This window comes from Mesocricetus auratus, unplaced genomic scaffold, assembly GCF_017639785.1.
Source record: "Mesocricetus auratus isolate SY011 unplaced genomic scaffold, BCM_Maur_2.0 Super-Scaffold_100011, whole genome shotgun sequence".
NCBI classification, from domain to species: domain Eukaryota; kingdom Metazoa; phylum Chordata; class Mammalia; order Rodentia; family Cricetidae; genus Mesocricetus; species Mesocricetus auratus.
Window position 1 is genome coordinate 74,318,736 of NW_024429195.1, and position 27,373 is coordinate 74,346,108.

A 27,373-nucleotide genomic window follows, 5' to 3' on the forward strand; every position below is an offset into this window, starting at 1 on the left:
AGCTGCCACTCCACAATAGAAGGCTGAGAAGGCCAGGGACCATTTTCAAAACTGCAGGTGTGTCTACATGTACGCGCGGTTTACTGCCCCGGGGGTGAGCGAATTATCAGCGTGTTTCCTCATCCAAAGGCAAGCTGCTCATCGCTGTGCTTTGCAGTGTTTATCGGGAATAAATCCTGGCTCTGTGATCTATTTGACTTCTCTGGGCTTCAGCTTTATCACCTATAAAATTAAGATAATGCTACCTATCCCAATGGGCTGGAAAGACAAAGTTAAATCGTGTGTGTCAACCCTAGGATCAGCGCCTGCTGGATGGGATTGCCACCGAAGTGTTTGGGGTTACTTTCGAGGGGACATGGGCGTTAACATCCACAAGATGTTCTTTTGTGAATATTCCTCATCCTGACACCCAGATATCCCCAATTTAACTAACCCTCTTCACTGCAAATATCTGCCACCCCCTGTCCCTACCTAACTCTTTCCCACCAGTGTTAAGGAAGGGACCCTGACGGAGTGAAAAGAGATACAGATTTGTGTGCACTTTAGCAGTATGTCAGTTCAGAGAAATCCGATCATTCCAACAGAAGTCCTGGCCTGTTTCTACTTTAGAACAGAGATACAGTTGCTTCTGCCAACGCCCACATCCGAATCCAGTGTCTCACCATGAGTCTAATGGAAGCGTGTTCATCATACAGCCACACCCCGACTTTGCCCCGCAAATGGCAACATCATAGTTTGATAGAGATGTTATTGCTATCTTAAGTTCCAGTATCCCACCTTCAGGACACGGCCTTAATGAATTCATCTCTGCCCATGAACCCCAACTTTAAGTTAACCCTTTCTTCTCTTGAATCATACTACTTACAAAGTTACCCTAGTCGTTCTTGTGGTCATGCTTAGTAACTTCAAGGTCCTTGGTAAGCCTGAATCTACACCTATATTTGGGGTGAAACCCATGCCCCAAGTCCCTATGCTGGACTGCCACCTGCTTACCCCAGCAGACTGTTGCAACAAGTCCTGTGGTCATGTGGACAATGAATGGCCCCCACCCTTTGACTCATGCTCCTGCAGGGGAACGCCCCACATCTTCCTTTCTCCTCAACTTGCATCTAATTCCCAGACAGATGTCTCACCTTTTTACATTTCTGGGAAAACTGTGAACCACCTCCATTCTGCCCTCATTCATTCATTCACTCATTCATTCACCAAGTCCCTTCTGAACACCCGGTAGGTGTCAGGCGCTGTGCCAGGTCCTGCAGACGAAATGAGGTCCGTTCACACTCAGGCGTGCTCATGGGCCCGGTGTCTGGAGATGCGCAGACTCATAGAGAGCGAGATGCCCAGCTACCCCTCAGGTTGAAAGGTCGCCCAAACTACTGGTGCTCTTGTTGACACCCCAGGTCGGCCCAGATTCTGAGTAATCCCAAGATGATCCCGTTTCTGGCAACCTGTCCCTCTCAACCATGTGAGGGCTCTAAACACAGGCCCCAGATGTCACATAGCCAATTTGCCATTCTTTCTCCTCATACTCTCCAGCCAGGAGGATGACTACTCTACTGTTTCTGCTGAGACTTTTCTTTTTGGGGGGGGGGAACAAGAACAAAATTTTATTTAATCTTATTTTTCCTTTTTTATGCTTTTATTTAAATTAGAAACTGAATGTTTCACATGTCAGTCCCAGCTCCCTCTCCCTCCCTTCCTCCCTTGTCCCTCCACCAGCCCCTCACCCAATCCTCACATCATTCCCCAGGGAGGGTGAGGCCCTTCTTGGGGGGGATATCTAAAGTCTGTCATTTCATCCAGGGCAGGACCTAGGCTCTTCCCCATGTCTCCAGGCTGAGAGAGAGCATCTCTCTATTTGGAATGGGCTCCCAAAGCTCATTCATAAACCATAGTAAACACTGATCTACTACCCAAGGCCCCAGTGATTTCTGTGGCCTCCTCCCTGGCACTACATGCATGGAGTCTGGATCAATCCCCTGTTGGCCTCTCAGCCATCAGTCTGGGATTCAAGAGCTCCCCCTTGTCCGGTCAGCTGTCTTTGTGGGTTTCACCATCATGGTCTTGACCCCTTTGCTCATCACTCCTCCATCTCTGTCACTAGGTTCCATGAGTTCAGTTCAGTGTTTAGCTGTGGATATCTGTCTCTGCTTCCATCAGCCACTGGATGAAGGTTCTAGGATGGCATATAGAATAGTCATCAACCCCATCATCAAGGAGGGGCTATTAATGTAGTCTCTCCACTATTGCTTAGTTTGCCAGTTGGTGTTATCCTCTGGAGATCTCACTAGTGTCAGCTCTCCCCTCAAACCTATAATGACTCCATCTATTTTGGTATCTCTCATCCTGCTCTCCTCTATTCTTACCTCAACTCAACCTTCCTGCTCCCCCATGCCTTCTTCTCCCCTCCTCTTATCCCCCTCTCTGTTTCTTGGTTCTCTCTCCCCTCCCCCGATGTTCCCAATCTGCTCAGGAGATCTTGCCTCATTCCACTTCTCTGGGGTATCAGGCATCTCTCTTGGGAACCTCCTTGTTTCCCAGACTCACTGGCACTGGGATTGTAGGCTGACACTCCCCTGATTCATGTCTAAAATCCATATATGAGAGAGTACATACCACGTTTGTCTTTTTGTGTATGGGTTACCTCACTCAGGATGGTTTCCTCTAGTGCCATCCATTTGCCTGCAAATTTCAAGATTCCATTGTTTTTCTCCGCTGAGTAGTACTCCATTGTGTAAATGTACCACATTTTCTCTATCCACTCTTCAGTTGAGGGGCATCTAGGTTGCTTTCAGGTTCTGGCTATTACAAATAATGCTGCTATGAACATAGTGGAACAGATTTCCTTGTTGTGTGAATGAGCATCTTTTGGATATATAACTAAGAGTGGAATTGCTGGGGCTTGTGGTAGACTCAGACCCATCTTCCTGAGGAATCTCCATACTGATTTCCATAGTGGCTGAACAAGTTGGCACTCCCACCAGCAATGGAGGAGTGTTCCCCTTTCTCCACATCCTCTCCAACACAAACTCATTGGTGTTTTTGATTTTGTCCATTCTGACAGGAGTAAGATGATATCTCAGAGTTATTTTGATTTGCATTTCCCTAATGGCTAGTGATGTTGAGAACTTTCTCAAGTGTCTCTCCTGCTGAGATTTTTCTAAAACCACCTAAGGCTAGGTGGGTGGAATTCTTTTCCCAGCCTACGTTAGCATAATCAGTTTAGTATGTGTGTTTGGTTTTTGCATCATTTAGAAACTTCCTATGTTTTACTTCCTCTGGTGATTCTGTGTATTTGATCTGACAGAGACAACTCGGGACATAATTTATCAGCTCAACTTGAGCCAGTGTGAAGACTTCCTTGGTCCTAGGTAAACCTGTAGTGGGATGTGTCTTTGGCGCCCTCTTGCGGTTCCAGAGAAGAGCTGCAAGTGAGAGTCACATGCAGGCAAACAGGATTACACCATGGTATAGAAGTCCACCAAGGGAACACAACTGTTAGGGAGAAGAGGAGCAAAGACCGCCAGGATTCCAGGATTGGGCAGGAACTTCTGATGCCCACCCCATCTCTGGAGTGTTCTTAACCTTCATAGTTTTGGGGGGGGGGGCTCCAGTAATGATACACGCTCATCCAAGCTTACACTCTAAGACAACACTCCTCCCCTTGGCTAGAGTTTATTTGACCAGGAGTGGGCTCAGCTGGAGAATTTGGAATTGTGGAGGTCTGTCCATGTGTAACCCAGGGTGGGAGGGGTCCAGAGTGCATTGTGGGTAAGGGAAGTACACAAGACCAGCAGGATGGAACCCAAGCCGGGAAGCACAGGCTCCTACTAGGGCTTGCACAACTGGAAGGAGAACCTATCCTATCACAACCTGGCTGGTGATAAGCAAATCCAAGGGTTCGTGTTTAAGCTATTTAAAAAGCAGAACTTCGGGTCAGGGAGATAATGCAGCCTTGCAAAGACTGAAGTTTGACCCCAGGACCCACATTTAAAGAGACAGTGTGTCACATGCTTGTAAACTCAGGGCTACTGAGGTAAAGGCAGGCTTGTGGGCCAGCTAGCCTAGCCTACTTAGTACCAGGGAGAGACCCTGTATTAAAAAAAAAAGTGGACGGTGCCTGAGGAGATGCCCTTTCGGCCTTTGTGCATGTGTACACATGTGTCCCTACACACATACACATGCACTCACACATACACATGTGTACCTACACACAGCCACATGCACTCACACATATACATGTGTTCCTACACACAGACACATGCACTCACACATACACATTTTAAAAAGTAGGATAAAAAGCAAAACACTGATCATGCTGACGTGTTGGTCTGTGGGCAAATTCAAATGTAAAAATAATTACTATGCCAAGAGAGCGTCAATACAACACTAGGTAAGTAATGTGTCCAAATATTTTGTGATTACCCTGAAAAGAAAGACAAACCTAATATAAGAACTTGAAACTTCTATTGGGTGTGGTAGCATACCCCTGTAATGTCAGCAAGTGGAAGGCTGAGAAGGGGATGGAGTAGGGGTGGGCCCACAATACTGTGCACGCCCCAAGGGTGTGGACAAGGGCATGGGACAGGTGGTATGTAAAAGGAGACGAGAAAGCAAATCTTTCTCTCTTGGAAGCCCGCCACGCTTCTCATCTTCCCAGCTCGTGCGTAAGTTTTATCCGGTTAATAAATACATTAGTTTCTCCATTGCATTGACTCCCTCAACAGGGCGGTAAGTTCAAAGTCAGCCTAGTGCGACTATTAAAACTTAAAAGTTCAGTAAAGTTTACAAAGGATATACCACATTATTTTTAAAAGGTAGAGAATTTTAGTGAAATCATGAGAAAATAATAAAAAAAAATGAAGACATTTTAAATTACAATGAGAGCTAAAATTTTGTATTTCTTCACAGGTTCAATTAAAAAAAAGAAAAGAAAAAGAGAGAGAAATTTCTTAAAATTGGCAACAATCAGGTCCTTAATCCACTTTCAAATCTTTCCCCACTAGCATCGCAGTCACGGGATGCATACTGGCTTTATGCTCTTGGTAGGTGCGGACAGCTTGATCATGGGATTTGTCAAAGGCAGCAAGATCCCTGCAGAGCAAAGAGAAAGGAGAGAGACGAAGGGAAGAGAGATGGAGAGGGAAAGAAAAATCATGTCAATACCGAGGTTAAATTCAAGGTCACAGCAGAGTAGCTAGGTATCACTCCAGTATCAAACGACACTTGACTCAATGAGCTTGCTTTACGTGCACATTTCTCTTTGTATTTAATTTTAGACACTTCCTTGCCCCCACTTACCAAACTTTTTACTTTCAAAAATCTTCTGTGTATCTAAGACTGTCTTGAGTTTATTTCCTTTTCATCTTGCCTAGCCTTATAGTAGCCAATCACACATCATGCTTCTGACACAGCTAATGACATTATTTTAAAACTTTAGTGGTCCTAAGTATCAATTCCTTATTCTGGAAATCACACTTAAAATTATGCTTTAGGTGGCATTTTACAGCATTATTTTTCCCGTCAGGCAGGACCAGGTAGTGAACCCAGGGCCTCGGGCATGCTACGGGCTCTACCATGGGCTACAGGCGCAGCCATTTACAGGCGTATTTAACAAGAAATGTCTTCCCCGTCTGCTTCCCATCCCTCGCTTAACGATGAGGCACAGTCCGACTTGGCCTTACTTGAATAAAGGTCGCGTAAATTTCATCCTTCCTTGTTCAGTTGCCATCTTTAGAGCCAAAGGAATGGCTTCCTCCCATTTCGATTGAATGCAGAGCCGTAACCATCTGAAAGAGGGGTGTTTAGGGGTGCGGGAGAGAAGATGAGGAGGGAAGGAAATGACTGGTATTCCTAAACATCCACGATGCTGCAGAGGTGGCGACTGCAACATAATCGCACCGTGCACTTTTACACCAGCGTTCCACACCTGCACACACAGCTAACAACCGCATCATAATCCCACCGTGCACTTTTACACCATCATCCTACACCTGCACACACACAGCCTCATGCACTTTTACACCAGCATTCCACACCTGCACACACACAGCCTCATGCACTTTTACACCAGCGTTCCACACCTGCACACACAGCCTCGTGCACTTTTACACCATTATTCCATTCCACACCTGCACACACACAGCTAACAACTGGAGAAGAAAAGGAGGAGGAGCTGGCACTTGGGAAAGATCAAGTGTTAGGCTTGGCCTATAGAAGTGTTTGTGTGGCTTATAAAGTCAGTTTCTGAAGGGAGTAACTTTGATTAAACCTTACACTAGGAATCTGAATTAAGGATGGTTAACATATTACAGAATCAAAGGTTTCTAGCCATGCCCATTCAGAGTTGACCTGGCTACTTGGGAAAGAAAACCTATTTACCACTGAACTCTCCATTCTAAATTTTTACGTTGAGGGTAGCTTGGAACAAGGTCTAGCAAAAAGATTAACATCATGTTATATATCACAACTGTCCCTTCAATACACTATGATTATATATGCAGCTGGATGTGACTGGGGATTTTCAAGACTCAAGGGCTCTCAGGCTCTGCTTTCCCTTTCTCCACGGTTTAAACTAGCATTCCGCTTTCTTCCACAGAGACAAGTTAAAATGATGTACCTGAATCGTATTTCAGAATTGTTAATGGCATTGAAGTTGTACACCTCTTGCATTCGCTTTATGTGCCCCAATGGGAGAGGTGCCTAAGAGCAAAATGAAGAAATATGACGGATCATTTCAACAGGATTCCCTGGAAGAAAGGAGCTGGAGAGAAATTCTTAGCCACGTTAAAGTCCTAAATACCTTATAATATAGAAGTATGCTGGACAAGGGTAAAAGAAACAGATGCCCACTAACGTAAATCTCTAGCAACTAATTCCTGAGCAGGATGTTCTCCTGCGGGCACGGGGACAAGCTACTTTGTGGAGAACTTAGAGAAACAAAGGTGGATTATTGTCCTCCTCAGACTTTCTAGATCATTCCAGAACCCTTTAGGGTCTTCCCCCTCCCATCCTACATAGCTTAAATTTATCCCACTCTTTAGACAGATCATACTTCCCTACATTTTCGTCGTTGGCTGCCTTTGTTGATGGGCTTTATCTCTGTCTAGTCCTGTAAGATCACTGTTAGATTATCTGTCTCCTGAAATGGCTGCCCTTAACCTTCCATATCATGGGCCCCTTTGAGATGAGTGGTATGGTCTCTTGGCGGGGTGGGGTGCAGTTACCATAGAAATGCAAATGCCTAGGTACAATTTCAGGGGATACATGACCCTCCTCCACTCATGTTAACCCACACTAAAGGGGGAAACAAGTTTGGAAAATGAAAGGAGACGAGATCAACTTGGACAGACAGAATTTGAGATCCCTACAGAGGACATGCTAAGGTCCCTAGAGAGGGGCTGCCCCTCCCCCACTGTGACCTCCTTACCTGACAGGACTGCCTATGCACCAGCCACCTCCATTTTCACTAACCGCTAGGCCTATTCCAAGTTAGTATATTAGCTCCCACATGGATATTTCAATTCCCAATCCACGCTACTAGGCCAGCCAATGATGGTCACCTCCCAGACATCCCTGCTCTCAGTTTGCCACACCCCTTCCCATCAGCCCATCTGGTTTTCCTCTTCTCCATCCTAGGTCACGCCTAGAAAGCTACACAGCACTACAGAAAGCTATACAGCTGATGCCCGGTGCACTAAAAACAAACGTTCTCTTACTCTGCAGCCTCAGTATCTTCTGCCACGTTCTGCACCAATCCCAGCTATCCTAAAGGAAATTATGGTTCAAATCCCCACCCCTCTCTAGATCCTTCAACAGCAGACTTCCCTTTACTTTCATGTATTGTGCCCGTTATCTGGGTTTGAACTTAAAATCTACTTGGATTCTTTCCTGCCAACCTGCAAATGCAGCGAGCCACAAGACACCGCATTTTCATGCTGCACGGTCTCTCTCCTCTGCTCTGGTCTCTCCTCCCTTACCACCTCACTCCCTCGAGCTGCCAACTAAACTTACCCCCTTATAGCCTTGACATCTCCTGCTGGCTAGTTTTCATAACCCGCAATCTAATCAAAGTGACTCCAATTTAACCCCTTCCGACTGGCCAGAACAGAATCTAAATGTCTAGACTTAGGATTTGAGATTTATCCCATGATCCCTCGGGGCTCTGTGAGCTTCCTCATCCAGCCCTGCTGTTCATTTAATGCGGTTCCATCAGCTGATGCCCCCTCAACTTGAATGGCTACCCTTCCGCTAACACCAAACCACGCCCCTGCTCTTACCATCGTCACAACTTGAATGGCTACCCTTCCGCTAACACCAAACCACGCCCCTGCTCTTACCATCGTCACAACTTGAATGGCTACCCTTCCGCTAATACCAAACCACACCCCTGCTCTTACCATCGTCACAACTTGAATGGCTACCCTTCTGCCAACACCAAACCACACCCCCTGCTCTTACCATCGTCACAACTTGAATGGCTACCCTTCCGCTAACACCAAACCACACCCCTGCTCTTACCATCGTCACAACTTGAATGGCTACCCTTCTGCTAACACCAAACCACACCCCTGCTCTTACCATCGTCACAACTTGAATGGCTACCCTTCCGCTAACACCAAACCACACCCCCTGCTCTTACCATCGTCACAACTTGAATGGCTACCCTTCCGCCAACACCAAACCACGCCCCTGCTCTTACCATCGTCACAACTTGAATGGCTACCCTTCTGCCAACACCAAACCACGCCCCTGCTCTTACCATCGTCACAACTTGAATGGCTACCCTTCTGCCAACACCAAACCACGCCCCTGCTCTTACCATCGTCACAACTTGAATGGCTACCCTTCTGCCAACACCAAACCACGCTCCTGCTCTTACCATCGTCACAACTTGAATGGCTACCCTTCTGCCAACACCAAACCACGCCCCTGCTCTTACCATCGTCACAACTTGAATGGCTACCCTTCTGCTAACACCAAACCACGCCCCTGCTCTTACCATCGTCACAACTTGAATGGCTACCCTTCCGCTAACACCAAACCACGCCCCTGCTCTTACCATCGTCACAACTTGAATGGCTACCCTTCTGCTAACACCAAACCACGCCCCTGCTCTTACCATCGTCACAACTTGAATGGCTACCCTTCCGCTAACACCAAACCACACCCCTGCTCTTACCATCGTCACATACCTTCCCTTCCCGGTGGCTTTCTGGAACAAGGATTATCCTTTCTTACACATGTTTTGATCTGGCACAGTACTAATCAGATAATAATCCAGCACATGCTTAAAAAGTTTTTTAAGTGGACTACACAACTTCTTCCTGGTGAGTTTCCTCGTGAGTGTTTTCTTCTGTGCTGGGGACAGCACCCACACTGTGCCTGTGTCCAGGTTCAGCTCCAGTGTGGGAGCTGGTACTCACTTTCTGAAGCACCTGTGCCAGGAACTCATTCAGCTGATGGGACGAGAGATCCTTCAGGTCCGAGATGCTGAATGAACTTAAGTCCTCCTCTTTGGCCTGAAATAAACGTTGCCGGTTATTCCTGTTCAGGCATGATTTCATGATGTTGCTAGTCTCACGTAAAAGTGTAAATACATTTACATCTGAGCTTACACAATCCGACATTGAGTCACCACAACCTAAAAGGCGGACGGTTCCTAAAATCCATGTTACTTACGAAAAGGCAGACTTCACAATAGGAACGCAGGAACTGTCACCCTTTATTGCTTTTCAGACATTGTGATTTCCGAAGCAAAGAAACATGACATAAAGCATGCCAACTCACTTAAGAAGCCAACTGACACAGAGGTGACATTTTATAGGTCAAATGAGAGTGGGGCAGGTGCTCCACGGTTGCCAAGATGGCTCTGCTTCTCATACGTGTGTGGCACACAGCCAGGCTTTACAGTTGGTCTCATGACTTATCACTTGTTTGCTATGTATATACTCCTTTTTATTTTTACATGTATATTGTGTGCATTGGGTACACGTGTGTGTATTTGTATGTGTATGTTCGTGTATGTGTGTGTATCTGCGTGTGTATATATATATGTGCGTGTGTGTGTGTGTGTGTGTGTGTGTGTGTGTGTGTGTGTGTGTGTGTGTGTGCGCGCGCGCACGCACATGCATGTGGAGGCCAGGAGAGAGGTCTCACTCTCCACTTTCTTGAGGCATGTTCTCTCATTCAGAGTCTGGGTAATGAGGATACCCTTGGGGTGCCCAGCTTATCCTGGGGTCCCCCTGTCTCTGCCTGCTGAGAGCTGAGATTACAGAGTGGGCCACCATGCCTGCCTGCCTCTTATGCGGGTGTTGGTTACTAAACTCCTTCCAGCAAATTCAACACCACCCCAGGTAAAGTATTCACTGCCAAGGTACATATGTGCACAAACAGCCAGTTCTCCAAAAGACTGCATTGTCAGTCCACTGACTTCTTAGCTAGTTAAAAAACAAAACAAAACACACCTTAAGCTCTCGCCAACCCGTGTTTGCATCTGCACTGTTGTAAATGCAGAACCCTTGAATGGACAGGAACGACTCCTGATGTCCCCTTAGCTGGCCTTCTTATCCAGGCTGGCTTTTCCACGTTAGCTGACCCTCCCCCACCACACTGACAGATTAATGGTCTCAATATAAGACCCTGTCACTTCATTTACTATTCAAAATTTTCAAAGATTCTCCTGCGGCCTGCAGATGACATCTTCAACTCCTTAGCCTGATAAGCATATTTATCTTCCAATCTTGCTTTCCCTCTAAGTTCCTAATAAAGGAGGATGGTCCTGGGGACACGGAAAAACAGAGATAATTCCTGCTCTCGAGGAAGTGACAGATTGATGGAAGGAACAGGAAAATAAGCAAACGCAGCAAAAGCTTTCTTCAGTGTCAAATACTCAGCACCTCCCATCTCTCTGTGAAAGGAACTGCCTACTGCCCAGGCCATGGGGAAGACGCGCTCACAGTCTGACCATCCCCACCACTGCCTAGGCCATGGGGAAGACACATTCACAGTCTGAACCATCCCACCACTGCCCAGGCCATGGGGAAGACGCGCTCACAGTCTGACCATCCCACCACTGGTCCTTGTTCTTCTCCCCATGCATCCCAGACTAAGGAGCCGATGTGCTCCTAACACCTATGCCTGTTGTGCTGCACGATGAGCCCTTTCATCCAGGGATGAAAGACGGTGCCAATGCAGGGGGCAGCTGTGTGGGGCTGTTCTGATGGAGCTCTTTAACAAGAACCTGCCACCACTCCTGGAGCCCAGAATGTCCCCCTCGACCTCTCCTGCCCTCCGTGATGGGATGGGGGCATCTCAGTTCTTCACAGGGTGGGGGGGGGCTCTGTTGAGTCCATGACTCCATCTGCCTCTTTCACACGCTGCTCATTGCTCAGCAGAAAAGTGATTTGTGCAGACATCTAATTTCCTTCACTAAACTGCGGATAACCCAAAGGCAAGTGAGTCTGTCTCTGCTTCTTTCCTAGGGCCAAGCACAGAATTCTGCATGCGGAAGATTGCCAAGAAATGATGAATTTCAGAGAGCAGCATCAACACTTGTTGCAACTGCCAAGACAATGAAATTGTTAAGTTCTCTCTTATTTCCATTCCAGACTCATCCAGCGTACATGCCCAGTCTGAGTTCCCTCGGAGTATATTTCAGTGTGTGTGTGTGCGTGTGTGTGTGTGTGTGTGTGTGTGTGTGTGTGTGTGTGTGTGTGTGTGTGTGTACACCCTCATATATATATACACGAGGAAACTCCTCTTTTTGTAGAAAGGAACAACAGCTAGCAACCAGCAGAAGCCCTCAGTTCCTCCTCCCGTTCCACAGTTGGCTTTAAACACTCGCCCAAGACCATACAGATTTACCCACAGGCATTTGAAGAACATCTCCTGAGCAATGGGGGTGAAGACAGATCAGCCCAGGGAAACAACTCACAACTACAACTATTCCCAGTTTAAAGTACCCCCCCACAAAGACATCTTTGTACAATTGAGAAAAGAGCTGAAAACCATGCATCACTACTTACAGTGACCCATCTTTGACTTAAGGCGATACAAGCATTTGTCAGAGTCATATCATAACTGCAAAATGAAAAGATATTAAAGATTATATCCTATAAACATAAATGCTTAAAATTTTAAATTTCTTTAAAGATAAAGGGTCGTGAGTGTTAAAAGCAGGAAGTTTACTTGACTCATCTAAGAATTCCCAAATTCAAATGGGTACCACACTGGATACACATAGATAAAGCCCTGGCTGTCCTGGAACCCATCATGTAGACCAAGCTGGCCTCCAACGTGCAGAGATCCACCTGCCTCTGCCTCCCTAGTCACACCTGTGTTTTTAAAGGTTTGCTCCAGCTCTCTGTGTACACTGGTACAGAGCGAGGCCAGAAAACACCTAGGTGCCCAGCTCGGGAGGCTGCAGCAGTCTTCCAGGAGAGAGAGCTAATGTGACACTGAACGTTAGTGGAGGTGTGGGAAATGGAGAGGACCGATGAGCCTGAGAGACATTTCAATACACACAGGTGTTGGGAGCACTGTCAAAATCAGAGGATGTGGGAGTCACCCCATCTCTTCTGACCGCACTCCTGGTAGCCACCTTGCCACTTTCTTCTCACCCCCTACTCTCAAGAGGCTTCTCAAACACATATGGCCATGACATCTTTTTTCTCCTTCAACTTCTGATGTTCGCCTCCCTACCTCAATTAAACTGGGTTGTTTAGTGGGAGAATAGCTGGTAAGGACTTTCCATGACTCAAAGGAAGAGCAACCAAGAGCTGGAACACCCCCGCACGACTCCTGAAGTCTAGGAGGCAGCAGAGCTGGAACACCCTCACATGACTCCTGAAGTCTAGGAGGCAGCAGAGCTGGAACACCCCCGCACGACTCCTGAAGTCTAGGAGGCAGCAGAGCTGGAACACCCTCACATGACTCCTGAAGTCTAGGAGGCAGCAGAGCTGGAACACCCCCGCACGACTCCTGAAGTCTAGGAGGCAGCAGAGCTGGAACACCCCCGCACGACTCCTGAAGTCTAGGAGGCAGCAGAGCTGGAACACCCTCACATGACTCCTGAAGTCTAGGAGGCAGCAGAGCTGGAACACCCCCGCATGACTCCTGAAGTCTAGGAGGCAGCAGAGCTGGAACACCCTCACATGACTCCTGAAGTCTAGGAGGCAGCAGAGCTGGAACACCCTCACATGACTCCTGAAGTCTAGGAGGCAGCAGAGCTGGAACACCCCCGCACGACTCCTGAAGTCTAGGAGGCAGCAGAGCTGGAACACCTCCCCCCCCCCCACAACTCCTGAAGTCTAGGAGGCAGCGCCCTGACTCCAGGAAGGTGCTGAGTTTAAAAGACAGTGTAGGTAAAGGCTCCAGGCTTTTAATGCTTACTACTTATGAATTATGCCATTTTGGGCAAAACACTTTGGTCATTGCCAACTCTTAAGTTGTCACTTCTGAAATTAGGGATGAAAATATAATACTTGTAAAATGATATTTTTCTTACTGAAAATGTGTGTGTTTTATGGCCCTGAGCTCATAATCCTCCTAATGGCTGGGCCAAAGGCAACCATCACACCTAAACTTCACAAAAGCTTCAGGAAAACAGCTTACTCTTTCCTGAGTCTCTCATCACCCTCATGTGGAAACTCCACACCCATAACACTTCCAATCAATTAACAAATCTGTTTGCAAAGCACAGAAATGGCTTTTGGCTTCAGGGAAAGATCCAGAAATCTAAATCCCCTTGCCCTCTTTGCTGACTGGTAACAGTTCAAGAAAAGCATCCAGTCCTTCCAGATACTCAGAAATTGCTAGGGTTAGTTAGGTGTGTCCAACCTTCAGCCCTCAGGGCACATGTCCCGAGAGTGCTATGCCTACAGCCTAACATATCTGTAAATGAGTATGCCGTGTGGCAATAACAAAAGGTTGAATACCCTTGGATTTGGAGAATGAAGCAAACATGTTAGCACAGAGTACTTACTTTGGTTTGACAGGAGGCAGGCCAGGAGAATAGAGCCAGGCATTCCAATCAACTTGATTGAGAAGATCCACCTGTAACAGGAAGAGCATCCAGTCAGTAATAGGATGACATTTCCTATTACACAAATGAACAGACGAGCAACTGAAATAAACTTGTTAGTGATCAAACATGCAACTCAGTCTGCTGTGCCACGTCAAGATAACGTCAAGTCTCATTACTTTTAGAATTAATATTAAGCAATAGATCATCATCATGTCTTCTTCTGGAATACAATGTGACATTTTGATATATGTAAACAATGTGGAATGATTAAATCTAGCTAATTAACATATAAATTTACAGTCATTACTAGTGTGCTGAAAGAGAAATAAATAGATAAACAAAATCTTGCAGCAAATTCTGAACCAATGCTATGGTTAAGTAGTTCAAGTAGCCCAGTAAATAGTTTTATAAAGATACACTGGGCACTAAAAATAAGAATTTAAAACCAACCTTATCTTTAAAGTGGGAATACAGGAAACCCTTCCAGTCGTCAGTGGTTACACTCTTGTAGGAAAATTCCTCAACATAAGCCTTTAAGAATCCTAGAAACACCTCTAGGAGTAAAAGAAAAAAAAAAAAAGAAAGAAAAGAAATCACTCTACCGAAAGGCAATTCTCTGCCCTGTTTTTGGTGGCTGACGTTGTAGTAACCAGAGAACCACAGAGGACACTCAGGAGAGCTTCTGACAGTGAAAGGATGCTCGGGACAGGAGATGGGTGGGTCTCCAGTTGGCACAGAGCTTACTGCAGGTAAGAGAACTTCACTGACCACCGTTAACTGCAGGGTGGGAAGTGAATCCACAGGTGAGAAAGAGCGACCACCAGATCCCTATTTTGTTATTAAAAGCTTCTTATGTGTGTGATTAACTGTTCACACCTACAGGAAGACCTGGAGCCACACTCATCAAACTGTTAACTGGGTGACCCTAGGGCTGGGAGGGAGGGGCATGAGGTCTCTCATTTATCACTCACAAACCTTTGGATTATAGGAAGTTTGACAATGAGTATATGTTATTACCTTAATTCTTAAAGTATAATGGGATTTAAAAAGCCAAGCCACATTATACAGATTCAGGGGTTGTGTAGAGTATTATGCATAGAGGCAACAACAGAAAGCAATACAGGTGTCTCCATCAGAATGAACTGGAAATATGAAATAAAGAGAAACAGTTCTTTACCTCACCCTCCAAAAGGACAAAACGAAACAAATAAACAAGACCAAAAAAACAAAAACAAAAAACCCACCCACCAGACAATGCCAGCTACTTACCTGGTCCACCAAGAAGTTGCTCAAGGTAGAAGAGTAAGGCGAAGCCCTTCTCATAGGGAATGGAGGAATAGGCTACATCTGGGTCTACATCCTTCAGATCAACCACGAGCTTGGTGAAGGGATGAGACTCCCCAAAAGTTTTTATCTGCAATCCAAAGAATAAAACGAGTGTTCTCAGAAAAAGGGAGGTATTACTGTGCCAGCAAGCTGGAAACAAAGTATTTCTTCACTCAAGGCTATAACAGACTTCTAGAATTTCAGCCTCCTGACTGGAAACACAGAACATTGCTACTACTAGTGGAATGTAGTTATAAGAAGGGCAAGATGTGTCTCTGAGAGTTCTTGCTAATAACAGGCTTTACTTTGATGAAAAGACTAGAAAGATTCAATGCTTGAGCTACAAATTTAGATCTGCGGGAGAGCATTTAAAAATTCACAAGTATTCCACATAAAATTCAATGACATAGTCAGCCCTGTTAATTTACGTGTTCCTCGGCTCCCAGTGTGGAACAGGTCATGAGCGAGCGGCATGTGTCAACCGATTATCATATGGTACCTGCTTCATTTTCCACACCTGTACTATGGCCTCCTTGTTGCTAAAAGACACTTCATAAGCCCAGCTGTAATGACTATTCAATGCTGGCAAGGCTTCTAAGAGCCCATCTCACCGTATTCTGTAGCTCTCCCCATCCTCCCAAAGCATGGAAGTGTCGGAACTTTTCCCCAAACAATCGTCCACAAATGTGTCGCTCCAAATAGACAGTATGTCCTTCATTTAACCTGAAAACGAACAAAAAATGGGTACTGTCTCAGTGGAGAGGACACAGCCTTTTCATCAGGCAGGCATTTTCTTTTTGGTCTTCCTAGGGAGGGGACACATGGCGTGGCCCACACATCTCTCAGCCCCTGCTGCTTAGAGGAGCTGGAGCAGTCACCCAAGACAGCAGCAAGCCCAGGCCGGAGATGGCAGCCCAGAAAAGTGTGGGGTAACTTTGTTTTTAACAAGTTTATGTGTTAAAATGAAGTAATGGCAGAAAGTAAGTGCAGGAATAGACGGCACACCTAGACTGTGTCTACCACCATGACAAGAGCTGCGGAATCCTTAAAAGCTCTGTGAATCGCAGTGACCACAAGGAAGAGAAATAAGATACACACAGGAAACAGTGGGTTGGGGGGGGAGTGGCAGGAGAAAAATGAACAACAGTGACCAATACAAAAAGGAAAAAAAATCATACCAAAAGTGATCCCAAGTTTTGTTAGTCACTAGGTTTCCTGTCCAGCTATGAGATATTTCATGCGCGATAACCTGAGGGAACAGCGTTAAGTGATCAGAACAGTTACCTCGTCCTAAAACAAGTCCTTATTTAAATACGTTCTTTTAAATTCACATGATTCAATGTTTTTAAAGACACATTCAGGGAATTACTTATTTCAGGGGAAAATGCAATTTAACCAAAGACCAAAAATGTATAGAATACTTTAAAGGATTAGACACAACTACTACTAAGAAAGAAAACCTACGCAATAATTAAATTAAATTAACACATAAGTCAATTAAAATATTTCATACACAGGAAGTAGTATTTGTTTTTATGATCATGTATCATTTATATATGGCTAAACTTTCCTTTAATCTATTAAATCTCATTGCTAAGGAAGAGGACAACGCCAGTTTTATTTTACAATAGAAGCTTCCTAATGATACAATGGGTAGTTTAAAACCTTCTTGAGGGTTAAGATTGTTAACAAGAAATTTTTACTTACATTGGAGAGTGACTTGTCACCTGCCTACAAGAGAGAGAGAAAAGAAAATCTTAGTTCCATCGTCAGACGATGAGCTGCTTCTAAATGACACCAACTTCACATCTCAGACACTGGCCTGATGGGCCGCTGTTTGTGTCCTGGGGTAACAGGTTCAAGAGACAGGGGCTGAGGAAGCACAAGTAGCTGGGCACTGGTGGCGCACACCTTCAATCCCAGCACTCAGGAGGCAGAGGCACATGGCTATCTGTGAGTTAGAGGCCAGCCTGGTCTGCACAGTGAAATTCCAGGACAGCCAGGGTTGTTACACAGAGAAATCCTGTCTCTAAAAACAAAACAAAACAAAGCAAACAAACAAACAAAACAAATAGAGAAAGAAAAAGTGGCATTCTTTTTCTTTCCCTGACTACAAAAACTTTTCAATACCAGTAGGGCTAAAAGGCTTTTCTCTAATTCCAGAGAACACGTCCCCGTGTCCATCTTGTATGTCTATCACTTTCTATCCCTTATTGGTTTGTGTGTGTGTGTGTGTGTGTGTGTGTGTGTGTGTGTGTCTATGGGTGCATGTGTATTTGCAGACATGCATGCACATGAGACACCCAAAGGCTCTTCTACTTTTTTTCTTGAGGCAGAGTCTGTCAATCAAACACAGAGTTCTCTGTTATGGAGAGTCTTCATAGGCAGCTTGCTCAGGGGATCTCAACTCTGCCTTCTGAGGCTGGACTATAGACAAGCACACTGACGTGGGTTTCAGTAGCTATGATCTCTGTTTCACACAAGGACTTTAAGCACTGACCAACTCCCCACTCCCTCCTTTCTTATAACTCACAACATAGTAAAGAAAATATATACAGCCCAATGTGTTCTATGGTATATCACAGTCTACTTACTTAGCTGCTAGTTAAGTCCTTGCTTGATTCTAAGTAGTCAAAGTAGCTTACAAGGTCTATAAAACAGTGATATGTGGTAGTCTAATCTTCTCCTAGATGATGGGCAATGAGTTTTTGTTTGACTAGTACCCGACTACCACGTATGAATGTGGCTCCTTTATCTAGACACATAATTCATCACAGGATTGCTGTTGCATAGCACCGCTACCCTCAACATTTCAAAATACCCTAAATATAATATCTCCTTTCCAACAACCAAGTCATTCTCCTTTGAAAAATGAAATTTTGCTAACCACAACCAGTAATAAAATTACAAACAGAGGAGCTGGAGAGATGGTTCAAAGGTTAAGAACACTGGCTGCTCTTCCAGGGGTCCTGAGTTCAATTCCCAACAACCACATGGTGGCTCACAACCATCTGTAATGAGATTTGGTGCCCTCTTTTGGCCTGCAGACATATATGCATAAGGAACACCTTATACATAATAAATGAATCATTAAAAAATTAGAAACTGGGTTATATAGACAAGAAAATTAAAAACATTACTAGGAGTCTAAGGTGTGTGTATGTGTCTGTGTGTGTGTGTGTGTGTGTGTGTGTGTGTGTGTGTGTGTGTGTGCCTGTGTATGTTCAGAGGACAACCTTAGCTGCCATTACTCAAGTACTGACTACCTTGGATTTTGAGACAGTGTCTCATTGGCTCCAGGCTCATCAAGAAAGCTAGGGTCACTGGCCATTGAGCCCCAGGGATCTGCCTGTCTCTACCTCCCTAGTTGAGGATTGCAAATGTATACAACCATGCCCTGCCTTTTTACATGGCTTCTGCGAGGTCAAACTCAAGTTCTCTAATCATGCACTTTATCCACTGAGCTACTCCTCAGCCCCTCATCTAGGTTTATATTTGAGATCTCCATTTCAAATGAAGAAATATTTCTTACCAGCAGAGTAGGAGTCACAAATGTAAGGCAAGGGTTCTCCATGCCTCCGTAAGGGAAAGATGGGGGCAGAACCAATAGATCGTACTGCCCCCACACATAGGGCCCTCCCAGATCTTCCGCAATTTTAAGCATAGATTCCGTCTGAAAAAGGAATGTGTACATATCTCCTCTTAATGGTCACAACGGTAATTTCTTGAAAGTGCAAATAGCTTTCTGTGAAGTTTGCAAGTTAAGAATCTTTACTGAAAGGTTAAACAGAAAGGAGCAACTGCAAATATGCTTGCACTATTATTCCTCAAAGTGACTGCAGTATTCTCAAGCCTTACATCTCCTGTCTATAATTATTAGGAAGGCTATCTATGACCAACCTCAGAAAATTCAAACGCAGATTTTTCCACCTGCTCCTTCTCGGACCACACCAGAGTTCTTGGACCAATTTGCCTACAAAACGGAAAAGCATCATCATCAAAAAAAAAAAAAAAATCAAGTCAATTATCCACATGATTCTAAGAAGGACCTAGACATCTTGTAATAACAAACCCTTGCAAAGTAAGACTGATCATGTGCTCCCCGGGAGGGGTAAAGTCAAAGAACTTGAGATAACAAATGTGCTGTTAAACACACAGCAAAAGCTTTATCTGTAACACTCCATGAGACACAGTCCAGGTTAAAGGAAAACTGTGGTGTTAGCTTCCTGGCTGCAAGCTAAGAAAGACCTCTGGGGATATGGGTTACTCTCTCAATCTCACGATGCAGGAAACCCAGTCAGAGACTGAACAACAACAACAATTAACAACAATAAATCTAAAATAGAGATAGATTACACACTTAGTTATGTTGGACACCATGTTAAGAAATCAGTAGGAGCTGAGCGGTGGTGGCGTACACCTTTAATCCCAGCACTCGGCGGGCAGAGGCAGGAGGATCTCTGTGAGTTCCAGACCAGTCTGGTCTACAAGAGCTAGTTCCAGGACAGGCTCCAAAGCCACAGAGAAACCCGGTCTTGAACCCCGCCCCCCCTCAAAGAAATCAGTAGAAAAAGCAAGAAGTACATAGGTGACCATCATGACACCATGTTCAATGAAATAAACTGGTCATCAAAATGCACCTGCTGCATGACTCCATTTATATAAAGTAACTCACATAGTCATATCACAGCATGGAAACAAGACAGTGGTTCCCAAGGACTGGGGTGGGGTAGAGATGCTTAAGGGGGACAGGGTTTCAGTTTTGCAAGATGAAGTTCAGCAGATCTGTTTTACAATGAGGTAGCTATATTTCATGCCACTGAACCCCACTTGAAAATGGCCAAGACTGTAACAACTGTGTGATTTTTACCTTAATTATAGAATCAAGAAGAAATCATAAATTATAACTGTGCATCATCACTTCAGCTTAAAATTTTGTGACACTAGGCCCCCAAAGAAGGTTTCACCATGGTATTCTGCCACAGAGACAACAGAACATTCCTTCTAACTTAACTCTCTAGACATTTACTGGGCAGACTGAGTGTCTGGAGAATTCTTAAAATACAAATTTTGGTTTAGAAGGCTGGAGAGAAGGCCCAATCATTTGCATTTTTTACTTTTAAAATTGTATTATTGTGTGTGCATGTTCGTGCATGCACACATGTCAGCATGCACACAGGGAGGTCAGAGGGCAACTTTGTAGAGTTGGATTTCTCTGTCTACCCTTACTCCAGGGATGGAACTCAAGCCTGCAAGGCTTGCCTACAAGAGCCTTTACCCAGATTTGCATTTCTGTGAACTACCAGGTTATGGTCTGTAGAGTGAGTGAGTTGTAAATGATACCCAACAAACATTTAGGAAAGGTTTACAAACACACACACATTATGATGAAGGTTGGAATTTCCTGATAGCAATTTTTTTAAAAAATGCAAAAGAAACTAAATGAAATGAATTTCAAAACTATGTATTTGACCCAGTAGATCTAAATTGTTATTTAAACACACAGCCAGCATAAAAACTATTAGTGAAAACATTTTCATACAGTCTTCTGAAATCCAGCCTGTATTTTTACTTATAGAGCATTGCAGTTTGGATGAGCTGTGTTTCAAACACTCAATAGTGTCATGCAAGTCAGTAACAGACAACACAGGCTATTCTATGCGGGCTTAAAAGGAACAAGACATAGGTCCTGGCTTGGACAGGCCTAACTATATGACTGAGCAAGTTCCTAAAAACTCTGACTGTCAGTTTCTCCTTGGTAAAACAAGGACAAATATTCATAGATACCCCAGCTGAGGAGTCCAGGAGATAAGTGCATGAGAATGAGCACCTACTAACAGCTTTCATCAACAGTTGCCGAAACAATCTTATTATCACTTACTGAAAATATTATCACTTCCTACAGGCCTGGAGCTTTACAACCTTTGAGTGCACTCCTTCCTTTTTCCAGAGGAAGGAAATAAAATTCAGAGGCAGTGAGGTTTCCAAAGATGGAGTTAGTAACTACCAGAGCTGAAACCTGGCTCTGGGTTGCCCAACTTCTCTATGGTGTCCACATTTTTAGCAGCTAAAAGACGATGACTATTATAAACATTCTAATTTTCAGTAGTCTAGAAGTAAGAACAGGGTTGAGGAGGGCTCAGTCAGTAAAGTGCTTGCCTAGCAAGTACAAGGACCTGAATTCAAATCCTAGAACCTGTGTAAAAATGCCAAGTATGATATTGTGCACTTGCAATCCCACTGCTGGAGAGGTGGAGGCAGAGGATCACATGACCCTTGCCAGCCAGCTAGTTCAGCTAGTTCAGCCTTACCATCAGTAAGTAGACACTGTCTCAAAGGAGGTGGACAGTTTACCTGAAGTCATCCACTAATCTCCACACACATGCCCAAGTGCACGTGCACTACCACACCCATGCACACACACACACACACACACACACACACACACACAAGTGTACCCACCACATACACACATGAATAAGAATTTGAAATAAGAAACTCAAGTGTGGTCACACATGCCTTTAATCACAGCGAATGCAGAGGCAGGTAGATCTCTGAATTCAAAGTCAGCCTGGCATACAAGTGGGTTCCAGACCAGCCAGGGCTACATATTGAGGCTGTCTACAAAACAACCAACCAAAAAAAGAAGAGAGCACTTTACTATTGGTAAGCCGTTAAGCAAAATCCCATATCTCTGTACTATTCCTAGGATTCCAAGGGCTTTATGGACCTTCCTTGCTTCACGAAGCTACCTAGGGGGCTGGAGGGCAGGTTATAATTTCAAGAAGGAAATGGAGACTATGAGACATGGCTTGTTCAAGATCACATCCAATTCCTGCTCTCAATCTACGAGTAAGAGTGTGCTCCTTTTACATTTGGAAAATTTACCATGCAATGGTAAAGACTTCCGTAGTCAAAATTAACTCTTCTACACTTTATAATTCTATTTTAATTTCCCTAAAGCTGTCAGCCTGCCATCTTGGGCAGCACACAATGTTCTACCCATCAACCCTGCCAGCAGTTCAACTTATCTAAGTTTTGGTCCTTTCACAAACCTCAAAGTTTGCGTACAAGCTCACCTGCTTTCCAAAGCTCCAACAACTAGCGCGATCAGGTAGCACGGTATGGGAACCTATAGGAGACAAACACACAAGGCACATGTTGCGTCAATGCATAGAAATGGTGTAGGCAGACAGTTCAAATTTAAAATTATGCAATTCTCCTTTAAATCTCCAAGCGTTACTATGAACAGACTTGCTTTTGGTCCTTCCCAAATAGTTCTATTTTTAAATGGCAAATAGTTCAAATGTATGATTAAAAAAACACATCAAAACATCCATTTCCACTTTATTCTACAAAAAGGAAGGTTACTGACATGTAAAAACCAGGGCTTCACAAATATACATGCAACATTAAGCATTTCTCAAAGAGTAACTGCCAAGTACCAGATACTTTTCCCTTATGTTTAGATTCCTTTTCTTCCAACTTTTAAAACATTTCTCCCCTAAACTCCTTCCTGTTTTAAACCAGCAATAAGTAGACACCAATGCTATGATAACACAGGTCCCAAAAGGAAGCAACATTGTCCACTATGAAGATCAATGAAGACAACACGTCCCACAAGTCCCACAAGTATACAGACAGGTCCATTCTGTCCGCTCAAGGTCAAAGACACAAGTCCAATTCATTCCCGGCTGTGTCAGAATTTCAGCTTGCAGCGCAGTAACCCTGCTCTTTTCTGCTAACTCCCCCGTTTACAGATACTCCAGGCAGTCACAGCACACACTGGGACGAGGACGGAGCCAAAGGATAAGGACTTAAAAGAATGGCAAGCCTCCAGGACTGGACTCAGGAGGAGCAGTTGGGCACTCCCGCCGCGTCCACCCAGCAACCTTGAAAGTGCAACCACAGGGAGGAGGGGCTTCTGTTTAACGTCTACGGGGTTTCCATATTCCTTGGACAGGTGCTGGCTCTTTGAAGTTCACTACCAACTGAGGTGAAACGCAGACACTGGTCTGATCTTACCCTCTGGTTGAATCTGTAGATCTTCCTGCTGGGGTCTTCTGGGTCAGGCCCTTCTCCGTCTCGGATTGCACTCATGAGAGCCACTAGTTCTTTTGGGACAGACACCTAGTCCGAAGGGGAAAAAAAGTCACTTCTAATTATAAAGTTGGGGTCTATGCATCTTAACCTAAAAATGTAAAATGATTTTTTCACCACTTCTTGACTATCTCCACAACACAGACTCAGAACTTTAAAAACACACGTGCGCGAGTGCTCGCGTGCGCACACACACACACACACACACACACACACACACACACACGAGTTTTGTAAACAGGATCAGCAACATGTGAAACCATCTCAACAATGAAATGTGATGAATCTTTCCACTGACCAGGAATACTAAGAGCAGGGTTTGGGGAGAAATTATATTAGGACATCAGTCCTGTCAGCTACTAACTGTAGGGACTTGGATGGGTGACCTCCCTGAGTCTCGTTTCCCTACCAAACATGGGCAAAATGCTTACTGCAAGAAATCAGTAATAAAAATGAAGAGACCAGCAGCACCATGAGTGAAAATGGCCAACAACTGCTCCCTCCCATGCCCCTAAAACAAACTCAAAAGACGATGGTGGCAAGGCAAAGGATACGGCTTTGGCCATCTTACTTTTAGAACTTGGGGACACAAACAATACTTTCTGAAGGGGAGTAACTACAACTTTGGCTGAAAACTATGAAATCATTTTCTCTTGAAATCACAAAACAGAGGGTCACTGGTGTGTGTCCCTTAGCCCCTGAACCCTGAAACCCCCGAGTGAAAGTGATCTAGCAGGCGCCCAGCCTAGCACAAGTTTGACACGCCTGTTCTTGTATGGATCAGGCCTCCCAAATCCAACAGAGACAGATGCAGAACAGAGTTTTTGAGCCAGAGTCAATCAGCAGAGGTTGGTTTCGGCTGCCCTCGTCATTTAGGTAATGACACATTCATGGGACAACAGTGGCACTCAGTGACAGACAATTCATTTGGACTTGCTCAAGGTCACACAATTCGGTGGTAGAGAAGAGTTCAGCACTTGGAGGTCCTGTGCCTCCGAGTGCAATATTCTATAGCACTGAAAAAGTATGTTTGGTCCACGGAGAGTCTGGGGAATGAAGCAGCTCCCACGGGTAATTGGCTTGGTCTAAGGAGACCCAGTCTCCGGAATGGTGTTCATTAAATACCATCCATCTCCCACCAAAAGGAGCAGGGCCAGTGCCAGAGGGAACTGCACACACACACACACACACACACACACACACACACTCACACACACATACACACACACACACACAAGTCGACAGATGCTGCCTGGGGCATCTGCACAAGGATGCCGCGGCTGCAGAGTGCATTCTTTAGATCTAGAATTTTAATTTTTAAACGAGGATTTGCCATTCTCATACTTAGAATGTTTAAAACTACCTTTTCGTTAGCGATTCAAAGTGAGGTCCACAGACTCAGTGGGTCGTTTCTATCTCTGAAACTTGAATCGGCTCCACTCATCTTTATACCACATTTACTTACTTAGTTCAGTTATCGGTTTGTGCTGCTTACCTCTGCGGTGTAGGTTAGTTTCACAGATGGAGTGTCTTGGCATGGGAGGACTGCTCTGCAGTGGATGGCCTGGAGGGGAGAAAGATAAGGAAACAGCTACTCCCTTTCTCACAAATCCGTTTATACTGAAATAATTAAAATCACAACATCTTCTTTTTAAAGATTAATATCGTATTTGTATCTCATGGGATCTTTTAGAGTAGCAAGAAGCAAAAAAAAAAAAAAGATTTGTGGATTTAAAATAATCAGATCTCAGGACTGGGAAGCTGGCTCGGGGAGTAAAATGCTTGTTAGGCAAGCCTGAGACCTGAATACCCATTTTTTTCTTTCTTTCATCCATTCCTTCCTTCCTTCCTTCCTTTCTTTCTTTTGGTTACTGTTGTTTTCTTTTTGTAAATCGGGTCCTGTTGCACACTCCAATAATCCTGGTGTTGGGGAGGTGGAGGCAGGAGGATTACTGGACAACCGCTGGCGTCCATACACACGGAAACAACACCTCCATGTATACACACACCCACTCTCACACCATACACATGTAAACAATATCCTCCACATGTACATATGCAGATCACATATACATGCATGCAACACCTCTCCCCACACACACTTTATAGCTGGTGAACCCTCACAGTTCTGTTGAAACGTGCCATAAACTGTTCAGCACTGTAGACAGTCATCTGAGAGACTCAGGCGCCCTGAGGGAAAAGGGATCTACTGTGAAACAAATGTGTAAACTTAGCACACTGTCTAGGTGTGTCCCTAGAACATCAACCTCCCCAGGGCTCTAAATAGCTTACGATAAGCTATTAGATAACTCACACTCATTTCCCCAAGAAACCCATTTTCTCTAGTTAAAATCTAATAGGATGCCAGTGTCTTCAAGAAAACAACTTGAAGAAAGTTATTGTCTTGACAGTTCCATGTGCAACAGACTTGGAAAGTCAAAACAAGGAAAAAGCAGGAGAACAGATCGTTCAGGGCCACCGAGACAGACCCATTCTTACATGTCTGGAATGTCCCTTTGTGCCCACATCAGCCAGAGACATGATTCCAACAAAGAGTGGCCACAGGGTCTGCAAGTTTATAAGCCAGGTATCATTAGGACACCGTGCCGTGCTTAAGGGAGTATTCATACTAACAACTCTCTCTGAAGTGGTAAAAATCCTAGTCCTCCTAAAAATCCCCAGATGCTACTAAATACATTTTCCTTTAAAAAAAAATGCCATCATGATATCTAACATAGTTTATGTGCTTATTTGAACAATAATATAAAAATTTTGAAAACTCCCCAGACTCTACTAAAACACACTGTTTGAAAATGTCATAGCTAGCCGGGTGTTGGTGGCGCAAGCCTTTAATCCCAGCACTCGGAAGGCAGGGGCAGGCGGATCTCTGTGAGTTCGAGGCCAGCCTGGTCTACAGAGTGAGTTCTAGGACAGACTCCAAAAGCTACACAGAGAAACCCTGTCTCGAAAAAACAAAAACAAACAAAAAACAAAACAAAATGTCATAGCTAGCCAGACACGCTGGCACATGACTTTATTCCCAGCACTCACTCGGGAGGCAGAGGCAGGAAGGAGGATCTCTTGAGTTTGAGGCCGGCCTGGTATATAGAACGAGTTCCAAGATAGTCACACAGAAACCCTTTCTTAAAAAAAAAAAAAAAAAAGAAAGAAAGAAGAAAAAAATAGAAAATGTGGTAGCCAAGATAGTCACAGAGAAACCCTTTCTTAAAAAAAAAAAAGAAGAAAAAAATAGAAAATGTGGTAGCCAAGATAGTCACAGAGAAACCCTTTCTTAAAAAAAAAAAGAAGAAGAAAAAAATAGAAAATGTGGTAGATAAAACTTGGCATGTTAATTTTGAAAATGAAAGTAAATTATACACACACGCACACATACACAAGAACACGTAACAGTAACAACAGCAAACAAAATTCAAGTCTTTCATTTTGTATCTAGAGGATTCCTTAAAAACACAACCGTGAGGGACTGAGAGATGCATTAAAAAGCACTTGTCACTCTTGCTGTTCCTACAAGTCAACTAATCCTGTCTACACTGTCTGGCCTCCATGGGCATCACACATCTGTGGTACACAGGCATACATGCACACAAAACACCCGTTCACATAAAATAAAAATAAATACATCTTTAAAAGCATATACTATTGGGATAAAGCACAGCCAGATGAATTAACTGGTTCTGTCTCTTGAAGTAGTTTCCCAGAACACACTGCTTGAGCTTCTCACCAGGCTGTAGACAGGTGGCTTGGCAATGCCGCAGCATTTTTATATGCTTTTCACTGGGTAAATCAAACTTGGATAAAGAAATAGCTGTAGACAACAGCTGGAAGCATCAATCACATCACATATGTACACTGCCAGCCAACCGCAACAAATTCTTAATCTACCTAGAATCTGTTTCCTGT

At 44.4% G+C, this 27,373-nt stretch overlaps 1 protein-coding gene across 2 annotated transcripts in view; it reads right to left on the bottom strand.

Moving 5' to 3' along the window:
• Positions 1-4,875: 4,875 nt before the first annotated feature.
• Positions 4,876-27,373, bottom strand: part of Lta4h (leukotriene A4 hydrolase) — a 31,773-nt gene continuing 9,275 nt past the window's right edge. Inside the window, exons 4-19 of one of the 2 annotated variants that reach the window (XM_005068000.4) lie at positions 24,948-25,016; positions 23,378-23,482; positions 22,432-22,484; positions 19,253-19,325; positions 18,885-19,025; positions 17,060-17,083; positions 16,531-16,601; positions 15,964-16,075; positions 15,296-15,440; positions 14,477-14,580; positions 13,985-14,055; positions 12,027-12,081; positions 9,426-9,521; positions 6,620-6,702; positions 5,685-5,789; positions 4,876-5,094 (exon numbers count right to left, since the gene is read on the bottom strand). In XM_005068000.4, coding sequence (XP_005068057.1) covers positions 4,977-5,094; positions 5,685-5,789; positions 6,620-6,702; positions 9,426-9,521; positions 12,027-12,081; positions 13,985-14,055; positions 14,477-14,580; positions 15,296-15,440; positions 15,964-16,075; positions 16,531-16,601; positions 17,060-17,083; positions 18,885-19,025; positions 19,253-19,325; positions 22,432-22,484; positions 23,378-23,482; positions 24,948-25,016 — 1,425 coding nt within the window. In that variant the 3' untranslated portion in view covers positions 4,876-4,976. The remainder of the gene's footprint in view (positions 5,095-5,684; positions 5,790-6,619; positions 6,703-9,425; positions 9,522-12,026; positions 12,082-13,984; positions 14,056-14,476; positions 14,581-15,295; positions 15,441-15,963; positions 16,076-16,530; positions 16,602-17,059; positions 17,084-18,884; positions 19,026-19,252; positions 19,326-22,431; positions 22,485-23,377; positions 23,483-24,947; positions 25,017-27,373) is intronic. The other variant, XM_013111920.3, reaches the window with a different exon arrangement.